Source organism: Sceloporus undulatus, chromosome 6 (assembly GCF_019175285.1).
Source record: "Sceloporus undulatus isolate JIND9_A2432 ecotype Alabama chromosome 6, SceUnd_v1.1, whole genome shotgun sequence".
Taxonomy (NCBI): domain Eukaryota; kingdom Metazoa; phylum Chordata; class Lepidosauria; order Squamata; family Phrynosomatidae; genus Sceloporus; species Sceloporus undulatus.
The window spans coordinates 101,077,537-101,100,308 of record NC_056527.1 but is presented as its reverse complement, the minus strand read 5'-3'; the positions used below and the strand labels follow the sequence as shown (position 1 = coordinate 101,100,308).

The following is a 22,772-nucleotide window of genomic DNA, read 5'->3' as shown; positions in this document are numbered from 1 at the left end:
TGCCTGTTACATAAGATTTTCAGTATATCTTATGCTGCTAAGGAGGTATCTACAAATGTGATGCACTTTTGCTTTACCATCCTGTTCTGCAGTAGCACAGCACAGAAAGGCATGGGACATCTTTGCTTCATAATGCAATGCATGGAATCTATTCCTCCACCTTCTACCCTAGCAAACTGAGAAGAATTCAGTCATGCTTAACCCTACAAAAGTGACCTTTGTGAAGCTGGAAATGATATTGTGGCTCAGTCAGCCATATAGAATCTAAGTGGAACAACATTTCACTTGCACCTGAGGTATAACATGAGAAATTCTCTATACTCTTAAAACATCTGTTGACATCTCTAATCATCATCTGCCAAGTAACTTTATATTATAATTGAAGAACATACCTATAAAGCTGATGTTTCCTATTCGGAATGACTTTAAAATTGGTCAAGAAAGTTGTAGGATGTATTAGAGAAAAGATCCCACCAATGATGGCTCCTCCTGGCCTATATATGTTGTCTTGGATTTTACTATTAAAAATATAATTTCCATTCATATCTTGAGACACCAGAGGAAGGAAGGAAAGCAAGAGGATTAATAGCCACATGACTGAAAATGTGTGTTCACAGTTGAACATCTGCATTCCTAGCTACCCTCTGTGTGTTTCAAAAGCAAGCAGCTTTGGGGAAATGCAGACAGAGAATGCTGGTGAAACAAAATGACCCGAGATAGTTGAATTTCTAAGCAACACAACCTGGGCTTTTCCATATTCTGAGTGAGCTCAGAATTTAACTTGTTTATGATTGTAATCTGGACACCGATGCTGTTATTGCTTACTCAAATAAGAGTGATTTTGATAATTACAGGATATACAGATGCATTGCCTTGCTAATGATAATGATTTTCTATGCGCGAACTGAAAAATAAACATGTTTGTAAGGTCCTATTCAAGTTTTTCACTAAATTGGTACTTGGAAAAGTTTGTTCCTATTGCATCACTTAGAGTATTCAGCAAGCATGAGATGGATTTAGCTCTCTGAGTGTGAGCCACTGCCATTTGCATGATGCAAAGAAAGCTAGGTATGTAAAGCTATACAACTCTCCCTGGATACACAACCTCACCCTGGTCTGAATTTTCAGATGATTTTTAAACGTATTCAGCTACCAAACTGATACATCTTGTTGTATATTAAAATATTAGCTCTTTATTCATCACTATCTTGAGCCACAAAGAGCTAGGATCAACAAGGCCTTCACAACTCCTGCAGGAATATTTTCCCCAGATTTCTTCAAGTTGATAAACCATGAAGGTTTGGTCATTGAAACCTTGCTTTGCTATTATGATGCTTCAAATTTCACCATTTTAGTCTTCAGATTATTATTACCTACCTCAATTCAATTGAACCTGCACAAGATGGCAGCTACTTTGCTGAACACAGGGGTAGGGAGAGTGGTGTAACTAGGGGGTGATACACCTGGTGGGACTGGCTCTGCTGCTGCAAGTGAGAAAGGGCATCACATCCCTTTCTCACTTGCCCAGCAGCCACACCTGACCCCAGTGACCCTCTGCAGGCCACAGCACTGCCCCCTCCAGAGGCAGTAGCCACTGGGAGGGCAATATCTTCTGTTTGGATTCCAGTGCAGCTGCAGCCATGCTGAGACCAAACACCCTTCCAGAGGCTGCAGCACTACCCTCTCCAGTGGTGGTGGCTATAATAATGCTTGGCTACGGAAACTAACTGGGCACATTACACTCTCTCAGAATGCATCTTCACTGTAGAAATAGTGAAGTTGGACACCAGTTTAAGTGCTGTAGCTTCATCCTTTGAAATTCTGGGAGTAAGTGTTTTACAAGGTCTTCCACCCTCTCTGCCAAAGAGTGCTGGTGCCTCACAAAATTACAAATCCCAGGATTCTGTAGGATGGAGTCATGGTAGTTATGTCAAGCTGCATTATTTCTAGAGTGTAGATGCACCCTCAGCACCGAGATAAAGGCAAAGGGGTAACACCACAACAAAGACTGAACAAGTCCTGCCAAGAAAACTCAGTGATAAGATTGCTGTAGGACTGCCATAAATTGGAAATGATTTGAAGGCACACAACAGCAACAACAACAACAAAAACTACTACTACTACTACTACTACTATTACTACTAATCCTTTAAAGAGATAAAAGTGTGTGAAAGAAGTATCAGAGCAGGCATCAGAGCATTTAGCAAGATGAGTATCAAAGCAGGGAGACATCAGAGTAGTAGAGATATAGAAACATCTCAAAGAAAGAGAAAGCATGATCCTCTCCCTGCTTGTTTATTCTGCTCATTTTCTGCCCTCTTTGAGGCAAATCTGTTATGAACAATAGGAAAATCTGATTATTTTGAAAGAACAAGAAATGATTGTCAAACATCCTGGTGTTCCAGCCACAGACATAATCACTTGCTCTGGAAACATAATGTACCAATATTGCTCTGTCTTTCCTTGCTATTACATTACTGCATGGACCTGAAAAATCTACTTCCCCCTTTTCTCCTCATTCGAACATTTTATAATATTCTGCCATTTCCATGTGAGAGCAGCAGCAATACTTTAGTCACTATGGTCAAGTTAATTCAGCTTGTATGTATGGGTCATTAAACAAACAAAAAAGGAAAAGCAGTCTCCTTTACTATCTGGTTCTGATGTTTCATATTTTAATACAGTCCCTTATCTGTAAGTTTCAGAATACACAATGCATTTTCTTTCCAAGAACATTCAGCAATGCTGATTTCATTTCCTTGTTTCTGAAGCTGTAGATGAGAGGGTTCAGGAAAGGAGTGATGATGGTATACAATATAGAGATCAGGCTGTCCTCTCCCATGGAGTGGCTGGAGGAGGGACGCATGTAGGTAAAGATGGCAGAACTGTAGAAGATGCTTACCACAGTAAGATGAGAGGCACAGGTGGAGAATGTTTTGATTCTAGCCTGAACTGAATGAATTTTGAGCACAGCTGAAACAATAAGGAAATAGGAGAAGACGATCAGGGTGAGAGTTGTTATCAAAATGCTGCCAGAAACAATGAAAGTCCCAGTCTCAGCAAGGGAAGTATCAGAGCAGGAAAGATGCAGGACAGGTGGGATGTCACAAAAGAAATGCACAATTTTGTTGGGTCCACAGAAGTTCTGGGAGAAGACAAAGGTTGTATTGACAACGGCATTGAGATTTCCAATTACCCATGAAGCTGCCAGAAGCCATCTGCATGTCGGCTGGCTCATAAGCATGGTATAGTGCAATGGATGGCAAATGGCAGCGTAGCGGTCATAGGCCATGACAGAAAGAATCACACCTTCCGTGGCAGCTGTGGTTAGAAAGGAATACATTTGGACAGCACAGCCAGCAAAGGAGATGGTCTTGTCCCCTGACAAGAGATCCCATAACATCTTTGGCATGGTGGTGGTGATATAACAAATCTCAGTAAAAGACAGATTGTTGAGCAAGAAGTACATGGGAGTGTGGAGATGCTGGTCAACTTGTATCAAAAGAATGATGGCCAGATTCCCTGCTACTGTGAGTACATAGATCAACAGTCCTATAACAAAGAGCAAGATCTGGACTTTAGGATCATCTGACAGTCCCACAAGGATGAATTTTTCCAGAGTTGTTTGATTCTTTCTTTCCATTTTGCTGTTTATTTCTTCCTTCTGAAGGAATCAGGATTTCTCAGAGGAATTTCATTGTTGCATGAAGAGCTGTATATTCAAGAAAAAAAAGGGAAGCATAATTGCTATTGAGTACTGACAACAATTACATGGAGACTAAAGGCAGAGAATTCTACATACCTCACAAAACTACAGATCTTAAAATTCCTTAGGATAGAGTCTTCCCAAAGTGATCTGAAAATGTGACTCTGACAGGGCCTAGGAGAAAGGAAGAAGAGAACATAGGAAAAGGCTGGCATAAAATGTTTGCCTCAATCAGCAGATTCCTCTGTTGTTTTCCAAAGGCTTGTTCAATGATACCTCATTTTGTATATGTGCCATACATATGGACCTTCAGTATGAAAAAGAACAAATTAATTTTAAAAAATCAGCAGTCATCTTGGAACACCCAAAGATTGGAAATGCATAAAGAAACAGTTTGGCAAGACCTCTTCAGGATCTAACTATATATGAGGCCATTCACCTCTTCCTTTTTGTGTGGGCTCTGCCCCAAACTATTAAAGCATAAGCAGAAATTCGCTCTTTATCAGTAAAAGATTCATCAGTAAAACGTAAACATTTCAGTGCAAAAAGTGACAAACCTGCATTGCATAAATCAAGACAAATTCAACTAGCAAAAAATAGTACACTGAAAAGGAAAAAACAAACAAACCGAGACACCACCAATTCCCAAATGCAAGAGCTCCATATAATCTGTTAGAAATACATAAATAAATGTTTGAAATGAAAGGCTTACAGGCATATATAAGTGAATGGCCAGTAGGCAAAAATCACAGAACCTGTGGAAGATAAATGGTAAATCTTGTAAATAAGCCAGACATGTTTTGATGTTTGCTGTCTTCTTCAGTAGCCAGTGAAATAAATGTTAGCTGAATTATTCCTGCTCTTAGCAATGATCCAAGGCAAATATTTAAGATTTCTCGTAAAGGGAAGACGGCCCTCCTTTTAAAAGTAGCAAAAGCCTTTTCCAGTTCTCTTATACTCTCTGGTTCTAAGTTTTGAGTCAGGTCAAATTGTTTTGCTATTATGTATTCATTCTGCTGATGCCATTTTTTTCAAGTAGCAGTTCAGAATTGTTTCATTTTTGATGCTACCTTATTTGTTTTTCCTTCATCTTTTCTTGTTGATGATTAACTCTACAGCAAGGTGCTGCTGAGATGTTGAGACTCTTTCTAATCTCAGAATATTTCTCCATGGGATCTTTGGAAAAGCCCTTTGAGGAATGCCAAGAATCTAGTCTTCTCATTAACCCAGTGTCAGTTGGGAGCAGCACAAAGGGCCAAGGAAGCAGTTGACAATTAGTTATACACCTGAGCATCATGCATTTTGTGCATTTTGGTTGTCTGAATCAAAGTATCACTGTTTTGTGGATTTTGGATGTTATTGTACTTTACTATATGGCCAACATGGCTATCCCTGAATCTGTTTCATGAGAAAATCTTGGTATCTTTCTACAAATGTCCCTACTGTAGCATATAGGGAACCATGCTAAGATTCTGACAGAAAAATGCCAAAATGTGATTTATGATCATTGCTGATATTTTTAATCTCATGTTAGTCATAGGCCATGATAACTGTTTTACCAGCAATTGGCACACATGAGGATGGATAGCTTGCCTATTTGACACTAACAGTAACAGGGTAATATGACTGAAAGGTAGAAAAATATGTTTTGTGATATAGAGTGGAATGAGGTGAGGAACTGATTTGTTTGCTTACCTCTCAAGCAGCTTAGCCATTAAAGACTGTAAGCTGGTGTTCCCATCACATCAATTGGACTATGGAGATTACTGCATGGAGGTGATATTGCAGTGAAATCACGCAATATTAGCACAATTACAATGACCTCAATAATGCAATTGAAACAAGTTTTTCTGCATTACTGTATCAATCTGGAATTGCACTTGGTTGCTAACAGTTGTGTAATTCATGGCTTTATGCACTTGTCTTGAATTTACCATTCCTGTGCATGTGTGCTGGGTTTTTTGTTTGCTTGTAATGAACTCTCCCGTCCAAGAGATTATAAATAATAGCATGAGATTTGGGATTTCCCCTCATGTCATGATGTTTACATTTTGTGCGCATGCGTTTTGGTTTTTTACTAGTTCGTAATTTCCCTACCCTTAATTACATATTATATATTATAGATTACCATTTGTTTCTGAATAATTTTTTTAAAGATTTTTTTTCCAGGGCAAAAAGCTTTAAAAAATCTCTTTTTGATAATTTCTCTAGTTATTTCCCATTTGAACTCATACCTACCTTTAAATAATGCAACACCACTTGTGGAACTGACCTCCTAGCAACAAAAACTGGAAGTCTGATGATGTCATATCACTGACGTAACCCAGAAACCTGTGATCGATGCAGTTGCGTTAATATCTTCTGCACATGCATACTTCCACAATTACAGTGATATTGGCAGTTTGTTCATGGTTTCCTGTTGTTAATGACATATAGCACTATAAACACATGACTGCAATGACATGACAATGAAACAATGGTGACGTCATGTGGTAGGATGCTTTGAGTTGTTGCAATCCTGCTTTAGTTCTGTTTTTAGCACATTGTGAGGAAATGTCCTATGTGTGCTTCTGAGGTGTGGCTTGTGCATTAGGATTCTCTTCAACTCCTATCTTGTATTGATTTATTCTAATTTTTTTATCGTATTTTACACAGTTTTATTTGGGCTGGACTGCAATGAACTACTTTGTAAACTGTTAGTGTATTTATTATTGCTCACACAGTTCTGGGCATTTGGATAATTGAGTGGGCAATTTTCCTCAACACTTCCTTTCTTCTCTCCCTCTCCCCAGGGCTGCATCTGAACTTCAGAAATAATGCAGCTTGATACTGCTTTAACTGCTATGGCTCAGTGCTATGGAATTATGGGTTTTGTAGTCTTGTGATATATTTAGCCTTCTCTATCAGAAAGCTCTGGGGCTGCAAGAAACTATAAAATGCAGGATTCCATAGCACTGAGTCATGGCAGTTAAAGTGGCGTCAACCCGCCTTTTTTCTGCAGTGCAGATGTAGTTTTTCTTTCTTTGATGTATCCCATCCTGTTTCCTACCTCAGTGGATTATATATGTTGAGAAATTTGGTAAAGTTGTAGCTTAGAGTAAAATATACAGCTAGTGCAGTGATGGCGAACCTATGGCAAGCGTGCCAGAGGTGGCACTCAGAGCCCTCTCTGTGGGCACACATGCTTTCGCCCTAGCACAGAGTTTGCCAGAGTTTCTTACTAGAAAGCCAGAGGGATGTGACACTTTGCAATAAATAAGTGGGGTCTGGGTTGCAGTTTGGGCACTTGGTCTGTAAAAGGTTCACCATCACTGAGCTAGTGAAATTCATGCCCTCTCATCCCTGTTATGCTTTTATTTTAACATTTCTACTCAGCAGTAAATTCCATTGATTTGAATAAGCAAGATGTATGGTCTTCCACTAATCTTTGCAGCTCATGCTTCTTGATAGGAAGTGGGGAAGACATGCAATGATTCAATTATGCAAAAAACATTCTCCATTATGCTAAGAGGCACTCTAAACATGTTTGATTAAAAACTGTCCACCCTTCATTCACTTATTGATCTAGATAGTACTTGCAGTGGATCAGCTGAAATTAACATGTCATTTATCACCCAACATTTAACATATGCAGGAGTAGCTATGTTAGTCATATAGCAAAGCAAAATAATATCTAAAACCAAGAAAACAGAGATACCTTTAATGGACCAACCAAAATGCACAAAATACATTTACACAAGCTTTCGAAACACCACTGGCTTTTTCATTAGGCAAAGGTGCAAAAAATTGTACCTGATTTTTTTTAATGATATTAGTCACATGCCTGCATTTTGTCAAGATATTGTTGATGTTGTTCTGATTCAAGATGGTATGGAGGGATATACCAAGCAGGCAAGCCACCTCTCCTTCTGGCCTTGTGATACTGAGAGATGAAGTATTTGAAAGTCCAGAAAATAAAATTTAAATTCCATTAGCAATACAGAAAGTTACTTCCTTGATGAAGAAGTCAGTGAAGCTTCGAAAGCTTGAGGCATGTATTTTGTGCATTTTGTTTAGTCCAATAAAGATATCACTGTTTTGTGGATTTTAGATGTTACTGTATAAACTTTTAACATCTTTCCTTATTATATTTTAATAAATTGTTTTTGAAGAGCAATGAACATTTAGTGAGGTGACAGGGATAGGAAAAAAGAGGAGATCTAATGTTCCATGCTCTGATATGACTACGGTTTACATTTCTGGTCACTGATGGCTTCCATGCCAGAGGGATAATGAAACTACTCTGGGTTTTAATTTGAATTTTAAAGGAACTCTCCAAGATGACAAGCCCTATCCCCAGAATAATTTCTGTGGCTTACATAGTTTCTTCAAGATTAAGGCTAAAAGCCAGCGTGGGTTTTTCTTCTATTGAAATGGAAGCCACCAGCTGCCATTGGCCTAAATTCTATGATGCACATTGCTACTTGTGTAAGCGCTACACAGTTATTTTAATGTCACACAGATGAATTGAGTAGGTAGCAAATTTCTTTCCATTTTACACTGTGCCACCAAGGCTGGAAGACACTAACCTTTCCAGAGTCAGCTGGTCCCAGCAAACAGCCAAATTATCTTATATCCATGTATGTGGGTAAAACCATTTCCTTTCCATTTGGCCAAAGTTCTCTGAGATGGACAAAAGAGATCTATCATGGTATACTATTGAACCCTCTCCCTTCTCTCACCATTCCCATGTAAGCATGCTACCCTTGTACTGAACCTGCTTTCCAATGCATTTATTTTGCTTGTGACTCTTTCATTCTCCTCCCTGACTCCTCTTCTGGAACCCTATTGTGTACTTCAGTGACTGATCATTATCCATAGCTAACCACTTTGACAGCGGAGAGTGTAAACTAAATGTAACTTCCTCCCTTTTTAAATAAACTTTATTATAATTGTTCTATTTTAATGTCCACTTTTATATGTTTTTAATTGTAGGTAAATGTAAAGGTGGTCCCTTGCCATGAATGTCTAGTCATAACCAACTGTAGCGGGCAATGCTCATCTCCATTACTAAGCCGAAGAGCCAGTGTTGTCCGAGGACTGCTCTGGTGGTCACATGGCCAGCGTGACTGCACAGAACGTTGTTACCTTTCCACTGCATGTGCATTTGCATGCTTTTGAACTGGTAGGTTGGCAGAAGCTGGAACTAGTGACAGGAGCTCACCCCATCATGCAGCACTCAGGCTTCGAACTGCCAACCTTTCAATCTTCCGATTGTTAGATCTGGCATCTTAACCACTAAGCCACCACATCCCTTTTAATTGTACTGTTCCTTTAGGTTGTAAGCTGCTTTGTGTCCCAGTTTTGGGAAACAAGTGGGGAGATCCTCCTCCTCCTCACATCATCATCAAAACAATTCAGTATTCAGAACAATTCACAACAAAAACCCAACAATAAAATGTCTTTTCAATCAAACTGATCAATTTTATAATTGATCTTAACTTTTCAAAATTCAGCTTACACAATTATGATTTGCCCTTTCTGAGAGCTCTCTGAAGTGCCCCCTGCACTTCTTTGTTCCGAAAGCTATAGATCAGGGGGTTTAGCATTGGAGTAATGATGGCATAAAGTACAGAAACCTGGAGATCTTCTTCTATAGAATGAGCAGAGGATGGGCGTATATAAGTGTAGATGATGGTGCCATAGAAGATGCTCACCACAGTGAGATGGGAGGCACAGGTGGAGAATGCCTTCATCTTGCCATGAACTGTGTGGATTTTGAGTACCGAGGAGACTATGAGAATGTAAGAGAGAAGAGTCAGGCAGAATGGCATAATGATAACACATCCAGAGATGGAGAAGGTTATCAACTGGCTGAGAAAGGTGTCAGAGCAAGAGATGCGTAGAAGGGGAGGAATGTCACAAAAGAAGTGGTTGATTTTATTGGAGTGACAGTAGTGCAGGGAAAATACCATTACTGTATTAACAATGGAATTGAAGGTGCCAATAGCCCAAGAAGCTGCCAGCAACCCTCTACGCACTTGCTGGTTTAAAAGTAGGATGTAGCTCAGTGGATGGCAGATAGCGGCATAACGATCATATGCCATAGCTGAGAGGAGAACACACTCTGTTCCCCCTAAAGTGACAAAGAAATACATCTGGAGTGCACATCCTATCAATGAGATGGTCTTGTCCCTTGACAAAAGGTCCCATAGCATCTTAGGAACTGTAGTGGAAGTGTAGCAAATCTCGATAAAAGAGAGGTTGCCCAAGAAGAAGTACATGGGAGACTGAAGACATCTGTCTATCCAGATCAATGCAATAATAGTTAGATTCCCTGCCAAAGTTAACAGGTAGGCTAGCAGGCCTATGACAAAGAGGAGGGTCTGGTTCTTTGGGTCAACAGAGAATCCTGTGAGGACAAATTCTTTGACACTTGTTTGGTTCCAACTTTCCACAGGCTTGTTGAAGTCCATCTTTAATCAGGAGCTTCTTAGTTGGGAAGGGATCACAAGTGTTTGATCTGTGAATTATGGTAATTCTATAAAGACAACAAAGAACAAGAAGTTGGTTAGTGTGTTTTTAGTTATTTCTTATTGCTCACCATCAGTCATCATTGCAGTCATGGGTAGGTAGTGGGCCTAGGGCATGGCAGAAGGTAGAGCCTAGCCCATTGAGATACACTGGTTAAAAGGAAGTAGAACATCTAGCATTTTGTGGCTGCAGAGATTTCTGTGAAAAATGCTGGACCTGAACAGGTGAACTGTTTCTTATGCTACCATGTGGTGACATGATTAAATTATTGGAGTAAGGCTTGGGAAACCTCAGTTCAAATAACCACTTGGCTCACTGGGTGACCTTGGTCCAGTTGTTATCTCTTAACTTCACAGGAGTTATTTTGTGGGTAATAATGGAAGGGCAACTCTGTACACCACCCTGAGCTCCTTGGAGCAAAAATGAGAAACAAATGAAACAAGTAATAGCAATTCTACTAATGATAAGAACAACAACAGGATACTTACTAAATAGAAAATAGGTGTGCATCGATCCTGAATATTAATCCTGGTCTTGATTAAACACTCTTGCTTTGTAAATGTAAGTATATCAGTAGACCATAGGGATTCTGATAAGAAAGAGGAACATGTAAGATGTAAACCAGACTACATTAGGCAAAATAGCCATTGTTCTTCCATCAGTACAAGCCACTAGAATGAAATCCTGTTCCAGACAGTGAACCAATTTAATTGGGGATCATGTGGATACAAAAGACTTAGGAAATGGCAATAAGCCAATAAGAACATTAATATACAGTTTTCAGCTATCAGAAAGAAGCTAAATCACAGAGAAAAAAGTCCCTCCTTCTTTGGCATCCAGCTAGAAGGATAAAAGTAATTTCAGGACACATTATTTTTATTGACTGGCAAGTTAAAAAATGCTCAGGATGTGCTGAGCATGACTTCTTAGACAATCTCATGAATACAGAATGGGCCTGTTGTTGATAAGAAGAGAACCACTTGCATTTCTGACAAAAGAGGGATTTAAGTGTTTACCTCAATAAAAAGATAAGGCATCAGTGAATATCAGATTCGTGTGTACTCTTTGCCACAGACATATACTAGTTTTGCAACATGAATCCATTTCAGAAATGGAGCATATTAGTTGAATTTATCCTTCTGCATGGAGCCATATTTTAAAACAACAATACCAACAATAGCAGCAACAACAGATTATGAGTAGAGATGGTGTGTGTGTATATAGATATACATGCCTCATCCCACCATTTTGGCAAGCTCTTTACCTGCTCCAGCTCAGACAACCACTGTCTATAAGGACAGAATCAAGGAAAGAGTAGCTTTGACATAAATATAAGTGGAATCATTTATTTTCTGACTTACCTGGTTTTGGCATGCAAACAATATCTCTCGATCCATTTCAGTCTTTATAAAAGGAAAAGGAAGAGGTCATCAACAGCTTTTGCACAAATCTTCATTGCTTGTTGTGCTTAGAGCCTTTGTGGTTAAATTAAATGCCAATATTGCAGTCACAATGTTGTGAGTTCAGTCCCAGGGCTCCAAGGTTGAGTCATCCTTCCATCCTTTTGTAGGTCGGTAAAATGCATACCCAGCTTGTTGGGGACAATTGGCTTACAGATTGTAAACCACTTGGAGAGTGCTGAATTCATTATGAAGCACTACAGCCATGTGTGTTTCAATTTGATTTTACTCCACTCTTCTCTCCCATGCCAATGTTTTTTCAACTGGGGCTAGAATTCACTACTGATTTGAAACATAACTAAAATGGACCACAACACCATTCAAAGTCTTAAATGTAAGGCTATGACTATTTCTCTATGGCATAAATCAATATTTCATTTGTCCTAAAAGGAAATTATCTCTCTGTGTGCATATACAGGAGCACACATGTGCACACCACCCACAAACATACAATGCAATCTATCTTCAGAGCTATGCTGTTTTCCCCTTTACAAAGAAACATATTCAAGTCTTCCTAGGTGATTTATAAAAGTCTTCCTCTGCCACTGTGGGTTTCAGATAGTTAACCAGTCATTTGTCACTCCTTTTAAACTCTTGTCCACCAACATCAAATTGGCAGACAGTTTGTTTATGAGAAATCAAGCCAACCTTTATACTTTTAAGATTCTGTCCACCAGCATAAATTTAGAAGTATGTTTTTTTAAAAATGAATATCAACATAAGCATCATAGGAAGACTGAAAGCCAAAGGTATTAGTAATAAAGACCCCTCTGCTTAGATCTTCCAAACCACCACATCTTCCGTCCATCTACTGAGGAGCTTTCACACTCTGGGAAACATTACAATATCTCTTTGATAAGAGATTACTAAGAATTTATTTGTTACCTGCAAAGCATTTTTCTTCAGGATGCAAGAGATACATCAGTATTGCCAGTAATTGGCAATGAATTCTTTTTTTGGCGTCAGAACCATGTCTTCATCTTGATAAATGCACAGTCTATGTGACACAGTCTTTCATTGTTTTCTAGAGCTAGACTTTGTGATATGAGATATGAAATCTCTTTATTACTACTGAACATCGTTCACATTTTTGCTGTGTGTTTTTAATGGATAATTTCCCCTGGGATTGACAGAAATAATTGTCATGAAGACAAGAAAACATGGGTTATTAACAGTCTCTTGATAGAAGTTGAAGCCAGAAATAAGCTAGAACTAATGAACGATGTCTATAACTTTGAAAGAGGCTAGACTATAGAGCGGAACAGATTGGCCTAAAAGAGTGGCCTGGATCCACTCTTTCCAGAAGCTGGTTGGAAACCTGCTGTCTGCATGACCTGCTCCCAAGGCAGGCCATGGTCACAGGGGCCGACCAGTGCTGCCAGTAGTCAGACTACCCTGGCTCCTTTTTGATCTGGCCCTAAGAAGTGGAATGCACTTTTGGAATGGCTTCTGGCTGCTTTAGAGGTGTGAATCATGTAAAGGACACACCTCCAAAGTGACTGGAAGCTGCTTCATTTGGCCTGTCTGTTCAGGCTCTTTGAGATTTCTGGCTTCTAACTGCATAAGTGTAATCTTGATTTATGGGCTCTTTCACACTACAGAGTTGTAGCACTATGAGTCCACTTTATAAAAATAATAAATAAAATAAAACTTTTATTTATATACCACCTTTCCTCCAGATCAAAGTGGTTTACATATCAAATTATAACATATTACAATAAAATACAATACAATATATCAAAATTTCATACAGATTAAAAACCTTAAAAGCAATATATCAATAGTCACACTATCAGTTTTGGTTAGTCACACTGGTCTTATCGGGGTGTAATATCTCTATATAGAGTTGGAAGGATATGCTAACTGAAAAAGATGGGTTTTCAATGCCTTTTTAAAGGCTTCCAACGTAGGGCTGAGTCTAATCCCTTCTGGGAGTGCATTCCAGTGAGTTGGAGCTATTGCCGTATAGGCTCTCTGGTGAGTTGTTGACAATCTCACTTTGGGGTATTTGAGTAAATATTTCCCCGTTGTTCTGAGAGTTTAAATGCTATGACAACATCTTATGGAATCCTGGGATTTGTAGTGGAGGGTCTTTGAGATTTCTCACTCAGGGAGCTCTAGTGCCTCACCAAACTAAAAAGGCCAGGATTACATGGAATGTTGCCATGGCAGTTACAGTGGAGTCACGGTGCTGCAGTTGTGCCGTGTGAAAAGGTCCATAGATGCATGCTTTTCAAGAAATGTCTCATTTGGACCAAATTTGTAATTATTTAGTGCCATCAAGCCATTGAACTAAATACATTTCTCTGAGCATCCACGGCTTAAAAATATTAAACAAAATAATAATTTCAAAAGCAAACCTTGTTTTTGCCATTTTATGTAAGGGACGCCATGTCACTATGTCACTGTATTTAATGGAACTTGGTATCCATGGGGGGTCCTGGAACCCAACCCCAGCAGATATCAAGGGTCCACTGTACATAAATAATATGAAAAGCTCTCAACTGACTTTTTATTTTTTAAAAAATTGTGCCACAATCATGACATTTTGGAAGTGTGTCCAAAGTATTTTAAATACATAATGAAATCCTTTAAATGGGAGACAGTGAAACACATGGTTCACTATCCTCCTAAAAGTCAAGGAACACAAATATGGTTAATTATGGCTGAACCATACCTATTCACATTTCTCTAAAAGTAGATTGGAAAATATTTAAGGCACCAACCATCCTCCTGAAGGGACAACTGACTTTATTAGGGTGGACTGGTAGTGAACTGGAAAGACCTCCCTTTCCTCACTTTTCATCTTTCATTGCACCTTAAAGTATAGGCACAGGAGCATAGAAATTATTTTGACACTGTGCATTTCTTGCAATGGGAGGCCAGCCAGCATCTCCTATATAAAAGTAAAAACCTCTTTTTTAAAAAATTGGTTTGGTTAATAATGACCACATGAGATTCAAGCACTCGAATATAATGTACTGGCATTTAAAGCAAAGCAAATTTTATGTCATGAAGAATAATAATAAACATTTATTATGATCAACCAATCAAACATCAAATAAACATCAATCAACAGACATCACAATAAATCATCAAATTATAGGAGTAATATTTGTTAAGAATTCAATTATGAAACTTATATTAAAAAGAAAAAAAGTTAAATTTAAAGGTATAAAATCATTATAAAATTTTAAACAAAGTAAGGGATATTATACAATTTTAAAACACCATTTTATGCCAACAGACCATTGCCGCTGTGCAAAAACTTGCCACCCTTGTTGTTATTGATGGACACTGGTCTGCCAGCAAATAGAATACATAAAACTCATCAGTTCTTCCAGGAAAATGACTAAAAATTGGATAAATAAAAAAGTGACTGTAACAATAATAAAGTCTCCACTGTGCCAGTTCCACAAGGGCATGTGCGTTCATCATAAAGGATATTACTGTATCTCTCTTCCAATAAAGCTGAGGGTAGAACATTAAATTTTGCTAAAGTGAATGCTATCCTCTGTTTTGGAAGGGTTAGAGGAGTTAAATGGTTAGCTAATAAAAAAGCATTGCATTATCTCTGAAATCAGGGCACATGGTGGCTGCTTTTACATGTTGTTGCAACTCATTATCTGTAATACGTTGCTGCATTTCCTGTTTTGCTTTCACATGACCCATTGCCAGAATGGTGTTTTGTGAAAAACCCAGTTTAGCTAATTTCTCATTCAGAGTCTTGTTCCATCTAGAAAGAAACCCATTGGATAATACTAAAGGAGCTAATCCTACTGGGGTAAAAAGCATGTCATGAAGAATGATTTATGTGTCTTGAGGGAAGGGAACTGGATAACCATCAGTCTTTGAAATAGAATCCTTTTTCCTGTTACTTTCTTTGCATGACTTTCTGGAGTGCTCCTTGCACCTCCTTGTTTCCCTCAGGCTATAGATATTGGATTAAGACACTAGGGTCAACATAAATGTATTTTAGTGTAGGTTATTCCCACAAATAATACAGGCCTGGTTACCTTCCAGGTCTTGCTCTGGGACGTCGACTCGGAGTTGGGCGGCAACGTATCGTGAAGATGCGCCCACTAATAGATGCCAACAACCCGTCAAGTGCAGAAGAACACAGGTGGAGAATGCCTAAGGTAACGCGCCCTAACCCTCCTTTGTTAGAGCGAGTTACCTACGGACATGCGTCAGAGCACTCCATCCGACCTAAGATCCACAAGAATAACGCCAGGAGTTGCTCCCCCATAGCATACACTCCAACTCCCAATACCACACAACAAAAAAAAGGTAATTAAACGCACAACTTTTCGTTGAGGCCCCTTCGGCAATTTTTATTGTCCCGAGAAGAGACTGTGAAACAGGGGTGGGACGTCACAGAAAAAGTGGTGGATGACATTGTCTTGACAGAAAAGATAAAGAAGACATTGGCCCGAGTGTACCCCTGAGTTAGACAAGCCAAGATCCAAGCAGCTGCTGCAAGACAGGCACACATTTTTGGGCTCAACAGCACATTATAGTGCCGTGGGTGACAAATAGCTGCATATCGGTCATACGGCATGCTACCCAGCAGAAGGACTCAATCCCAGCAAGGAGATGAAGAAATACATTTGAGAGAAGCAGCCTGCTAGGGAATCCTCTTGTCCTGGAAAGGTAATTCACCAGCATCTTGGGACGGTGGTAGTGTGTACCACATGTCCACCCACAGGAGATTGGCAAGGAAAAATACATGGGCTTGTGAAGTCTTTTGTCCAAACTATCACCAGGTAAGAATGTTCCCAATCAAAGCTATTAAAAAATGACAACAAGAAGAGACCAAAGAGGAATGAATGTGCCTCTGAGTTGCTGGAAAAGTCCCCGGAGTATAATTCAGTGACTGTTGTTTTCATTCACATTTTATGCGAGGACTCAACCTGTTAAAGGGAATAGGTTAAAAAACATCAGTTATCTTCCTTGAGAAGTTGAACATTAAATTAAATATAATGGAGCCAAGACGGGATCTTGAAGGATTCATGTCCTCACGGCATCAAACAAAAATCCTTAGCATCTTGGAAATTGCTCTCCAAAAAGGAATGGAGATCCCTATAAACATGAACCCTAAGTCCCTACAAGACATACACCTCAAAAGGATACATGGTTGTTGATATGGCTGACATTTTTGGGGGAGGATATTCACATACGTATGTGTCCTTTAGAGACTGAGCTAGCAATCTGGAGACCAGTGTTCTAATCAGCTTGGTCATGGAAACCCTTTTGAGTAACCTTGGAAGTCAAATACTCTCAGCCTCAGAGTAAGCAATGACAACCCCTCTGGAGAAATCTGGCCAAGAAATACTTGGTAGGTTCTTCTTATGGTTCATAGGTCACAAATAACTTGGAGACAAACAGCAATGTGTCCCTTATACCGTGGTACCGGGATACGAATGCGCCGGGTTACGAATTTTTCGGTTACGAAAAATCCCATAGGGATTTTGCTTCGGCTTACGAAGGTTTTTTTGGTACGAAAAAACCTCGGCGCTATTTTCCGCCACCGGAGGGCAGAGAGAGCTATTTTTCCTTAGCGCCTATGGGAATTCGGCTTACGGAGGTTATTTCGGGTTACGAAATTAACCGCGGAACGATTAATTTCGTAACCCGGGGTACCACTGATACATGTGCCGTGGGCCTTGCCTTACGGGGGATCCGTTCTGGCCCCCCCCCCACGTAAGGGAAATACCGCGTAAGCTCAAGCCCCATTCAATAGAATGGGGTTTGTGCTTGCGGCAGTGTGTGACACATCCGCGCCATTTATCAATAGCACCACAGCTCCGCATAAACTGGAAGCTGCTTATGGGGCGCTGCATATAGAGCGCGGTGCTCTGTATATCCTTTTTAGGGTGGTACTGGGTGGGTTGCAACACCTTCCTTTCTTTGCACTGTCGTCCCTAACCTACTGAACAGTCTCTGAAGCCTCTTGCACAGTGTTTCCTGCTTTGTCAAGAAGCAGGCATATCACAGAAGCATCTCCCTGTAGCCAAATGCAAAATGATGACATCAGAGTGAAATCTATCATAATCTTCTAAAGTCTCAGCACTGCTGGAATAATTTCACATTTGGCTTTGTGACATAGCTGCTGCTTCTGTGATATTGCCCACTCCCCATAAAGGAGGGCATAGACATGCCAAGGGTAGGGGGTAGTGTGCTTTAGAGGGTTTTCAGTAAGATGGAGTGTTATATGAATCAGGTTAGCATAGGTTGCACATGGACGTACTACACTGCAATGAGCCATACAGAATAGCAGCCACTGAAAGTTACCAAGTGGTTCACCTAATAAAAGGGAAATCTTTTGCCATTCTTTTCTTGACACTGATTGTTCACAAAGGTCAACAAGCTGTTTCTTTTCTCGTAGGCCTAGGCCTAATAATCTACCTCACCCGAAATCATGTCAAAAATAAATATTGGTTTCAGCACTTATCACAATATTCTTTTCTATACCGAAATGCTTTTTGTACATGTTGTTACTGTTTTTTCCTTGCAGAAAAAAAATACTTTAGTTGGGTTTTAATTGCCAAAACAAACAAAAACAAACAAAAAACCCCAAGAATACAAAACAAAGCGTGATTTTGTTTTGTTTTTGCACCAGAAAGTAAAAAGATTCTTTGGGTATATGCAGCATTTCTCTGCAGAAAATACTTTTTTTCACAGGTGAATTTTGGGTAGAATAAGTTCTACACATAAAAATACTCTTACTCATCCATGATACTTCTTGTTCTAGGTTCTTAACAGTCAAAGACAAATTTCTCAACAATTTTTGAATATTTCCATCCACTATCATCTGACTCTACTCCAGTGGGACAGGATGCACAAAAGCCATCATGTCACATGCTAGAGGCATTATAGAAGAAAGAATGACTTGCTAAGATGGCAGGTAATTCCCAAAGAGCCATCAGAAAAACAATGTGATCATCCTTTTTTCTATATTAGACATCTTAATACATCTCGTACCTGTGCACAGCTTGTCTTGGCGTTTCTGTTCACTCACAAACTGGAAGATTCCACTGGGCCATCAGTTCAGGAGGAACAGAATCACAGTACACCACTGCTACTTTATCTTTCCCCACTGTCTTGTGTTCTGCATAGAGAATTTAGATTGTCAAAATCACTGTGATTATCTTATCTCATCTATGCAGTGCAGTTCTCAAGTCAGACTGCATTCAAGATCAGAATTGATGGCTATTATTTTCTTATTCACCAGACCTTGCATTCAACCAGATCTATCAATCAAGGAGACTGTGATCAAGGCTACTCAGAGTCCCTGAAATGGGAAACTGTTTTGGAGCAACCAGTATTTGTTGTGTTCCATCTTCCCATGCCCCAGTATTTTGCACTAATACACGAGGCATTCTGTTTCCATCCATCTCCCTTCCACTTTCAGAAATGCTTCTTCCCACTGTATTTTTGGACTAACCATAACTCTGATGAATTATTGACAAAAAAGGCAGGTAAAAGTGTATGAAAATTGGCAATCACACTCTCCCCTTTGTCTCCACAAGGCAGACTTTCTAATACTGCAGTATCTATAGCACCTCTCTTAGTTGCCTCTTCAGTGGGGAGCCCAGCAGTGGCAAACTCCCTCCAGGTAGCCTTCCCGATGCATCGCCATAGAAAATGGTTGCAAATTAGTGGAAGGATGATTGCGATCCATGGGATTGGGACATTCCATCACAAGGGCCTGATTTTGAAAGGAAGCCAGCACCTTCTCTGTAGGAGTGGAGTTTGCATAGAGGCTGGTGAGAGGTGCTTTTTTTTTTTTTTGCTATTGTGCTGCATCTGAGATACAAATAGCAACAAGGCACAGACATCATACCTTGGCCTAGTAGTGGCTGGTGAAAGGCCTTCCCATTCCAACTGTGTTCACTCTTAGATCTATGAGGAGAGAAGGCAGCCGGTATCTGCTGGCTGAATGCCACCCCCCTCCCCTGTTCTCCTTTCTTGTGTGTTCATGCTTTTAGATTGTAAGCCTGAAGCGGGTTGTCAATTAATGACTTGAAAGCTGCTCTGGTTATGGCTCTAAGGACAGGGCAGAAATACTAAACAAATATAAATAAACCCAGCAGACTGATATGGTGCCTTCACAATTATCTGAATAAATGGCACTTTTTCTAGTGGAGAGTGGAGGGATTAAGCAGACCTATGTCATGCCATTTGCTGGTTAAATGCTAACTAGAGACAATTCCTGGCTTACGCTAAGAAAGTCGAGGACAGATTTGCTGCTGTTGTTTGTAGTGTTAGTGTATGCACTAAGGGCAGTATAAAACAACATTGAGCTAAGGACCAGTGTTCTGCTACAGCTAAAGCAACTCATTATGTCCTTTGTACCCATATTCTTCCGCATGTTATTATTTTGCTAAAGCCTATGTGATGGGAAATGATTTCTAGGTTAATCTCCTAGGCCTATTAGTTACCAATAGGTTTCATATAGAAGCTTGACCGCCGCATTTGAGTGCTACGCATGTTCAGTTTAGACATATTGATAATATGACATATTGATACATATAGACATATTGCCTCTGATATGGCAGACGAAATACAACAGTTCTGACACATAGCCATTGATGTAGATCCATCTCCACAATTTTTTAGTCCTTTCTAAAGCCAAATGGAAATCATAATTACTTTTGTGTGAAATTAATCAGTACATATCTATGTGATTGTGAAGAATTGGAAACAATAACTATGATAACGCTTTTGTTGTATCTTACCTGTTCAGAAGTCTTGCATTTTTTTTTCTTCAAGCAAAATCTCATTCTAGATCCTCATTTGAAGATGATCTTGCAACACTGGAATGTTATGAAATCATCCAACCAAAGTCAGTAGCTGTTGTATTCCTCTTCCTTCAAAGACCTAGTATTTGAAGCGGCAAACACTCCGGAACATGCTCAGGGGATCTACATGTTACATGGCAATTGACTCATATAATACTCATTACAACAGGGTTTTAAAAATCCCTATTTTTTTCTTAAACAACAATCAGTAAACAAACTTTGATTCAACTTTCATGAATTCAGTTCTCAGCTGGGATTTTCTCTGCAGATTCTAGCATGGGATTTTTGCACACAGATGCAAACATTGACATCTACTTGGAAGACTAATTCAATAGTTATCCTAGATTACCTGTAGCCCAAAAGTATTCTATGCTGCTATAAATCCCGCCAGCAAAGTAGAATGCCATTTGGAAAGTACCCATCATTTTGGCATCATTGTTAAACCTCCTTCTATCAGCTGATGGGAAGATAGGGGTGGCCTACAGCAGAATCAAAGTGGGGGAATTGCCCTGAAAGAACCCATCCCTGATATGTTATTGAAGCACATTCTTATTCTGGGCCTAACTATTGATTTATTTAATTTTTAAACTGCCTTCTGAGACAAAGGTTCCTCAAGGAAATCCACAAAGTCAAAATTGTTACAATAAGGTTTAGTGAACAAAGACAATAGCTAAGTAAAAAATCTATCAATGCCAGCTCATCTTTATGAATGAAAATGGCCTTATATTATTGAAGAGCAGGTGGCAATGTTCAGTTCTTAATGTTGTTGTCTTTTCAATTGTATCTTTTCAACACCATTTGTTGAACTGTAGTATTCTTGGTTCTGTGTTGTGTCCTGTCTCCCTTTGTTTTGCTTTCTTCTTTATTTTACTGCTTGCAGCATTTTATCTGACTCCATATACAATATACACAGCCCCGTCCCCTCTATTTGAGGAAGGGCCCAGGCTGGCAGAGTCGTAAAAAATCCTCTGTCACTTGCCCTCTCACAAATACAGAACCTTCCATCCCAGTGCAAGTCTCAATCAAATCTGGCTTCTCATTGTGATTGCCCTTAGAATCACAGAATCACAGAGCTGGAAGAGACCACAAGGGCTATCCAGTTTCTCAATTAAAGCATCCCCGACGGATGGCCATCCAGCCTCTGCTCAAAGACCTCCAACGAAGGAGACTCCACTACACTCCGAGGGTGTGTTCCACTGTCGAACAGCCCTTACTGTCAGGAAGTTCTTCCTAATTGTGGTGGTTAGGTCTTTTCCTGGAACTTGCATCCATTGTTCTGTGTCTGTTTCTGGAGCACACAGGAAACAAGCTGCTTCCTCCTCAATATGACATCCCTGCAAATATTTAAACAAGGCTATCATATCATCTCTTATCATCTTCTTTCCAGGCTAAACACCCCCAGATTCGTGCTGGTGTAACACTCACCCTACTGCCCAACAGTTTCTCTTCCTAGATAGTCTGGGGAGTCTTTGGTTGAGGTAAATTCCCTGGCTTTTTTGCTCGACAGTTTAACATAAATGCTGAGGCCACACTAAGTCGTTCCTCATAGGACCTGGTTTCCAGACCCTTCACCATTTTGTCACCCTCTTTGAACACGCTCCCGTTTCTCCTGTCCTTTCTGAATTGTGGTGCCCAGAATTGGACACAATTTTCCAGGTTGGCTTGACCAAGCAGAATAGTGGCACTATTACTTCTCTTGATCTAGAACTACTAATTTACTGATGCAGCCCTAAATGCATTGGCCTTTTTAGCCGCATCACACTGTTGATCATGTTCAACTTGCAGTCTACTTGGACCTGGAACCCTTTCAAATGTAGTCTTGTTCAGCCAGGTGTCCCCATCCTATATCTGTGTATTTCATTTTCTGCCCTAAGTGCAGTACTTACTTCTCCCTGTTGAATTTCATTTGTTAGCTGTGGCCAGCTTTCTAGTCTTCAGGTCCTTCTGGATTTTGATCCTGTCCTCTGGAGTATTAGCTATTCCTCCTAATTTGGTGTCATCTGAAAATCTGATGAATATGCCCCCCATTCTGTCATCCAGTCATTGATAAAGATGTTGAATAGCACTGGGCCCAGGACAGAGCCTGTGGGACCCACTGGTCACTTTTTTCCAGATGATGAAAAGGAGCCATATGAGCACCTTTGGGTATAAGGGACACAATTTCACTATGTCATTGTATTTAATGCGACTTGAGCCACTTGCATTTGGTAATTTAAACTTTACAAATTAATGTGTTCATTACTGCCTTTTGAAGCATGGGTAGCTAATTCTTTGCTTTCCTTTAATCAA

At 39.7% G+C, this 22,772-nt stretch overlaps 3 protein-coding genes across 4 annotated transcripts in view; all 3 read right to left on the bottom strand.

The window, feature by feature from the left end:
* LOC121935751 (zinc finger and SCAN domain-containing protein 23-like) overlaps positions 1 to 22,772 on the bottom strand; it is a 482,958-nt gene that overhangs the window by 379,241 nt on the left and 80,945 nt on the right. The gene's annotated exons all lie outside the window — the stretch shown is intronic.
* On the bottom strand, positions 2,702 to 3,643 carry LOC121933754 (olfactory receptor 5F1-like). The gene has a single exon (XM_042473745.1). The coding sequence runs from the start codon at positions 3,641 to 3,643 to the stop codon at positions 2,702 to 2,704; it is 942 nt and encodes a 313-aa protein (XP_042329679.1).
* Positions 9,211 to 10,161, bottom strand: LOC121935756 (olfactory receptor 5F1-like). Its single transcript, XM_042477613.1, has one exon. The coding sequence runs from the start codon at positions 10,159 to 10,161 to the stop codon at positions 9,211 to 9,213; it is 951 nt and encodes a 316-aa protein (XP_042333547.1).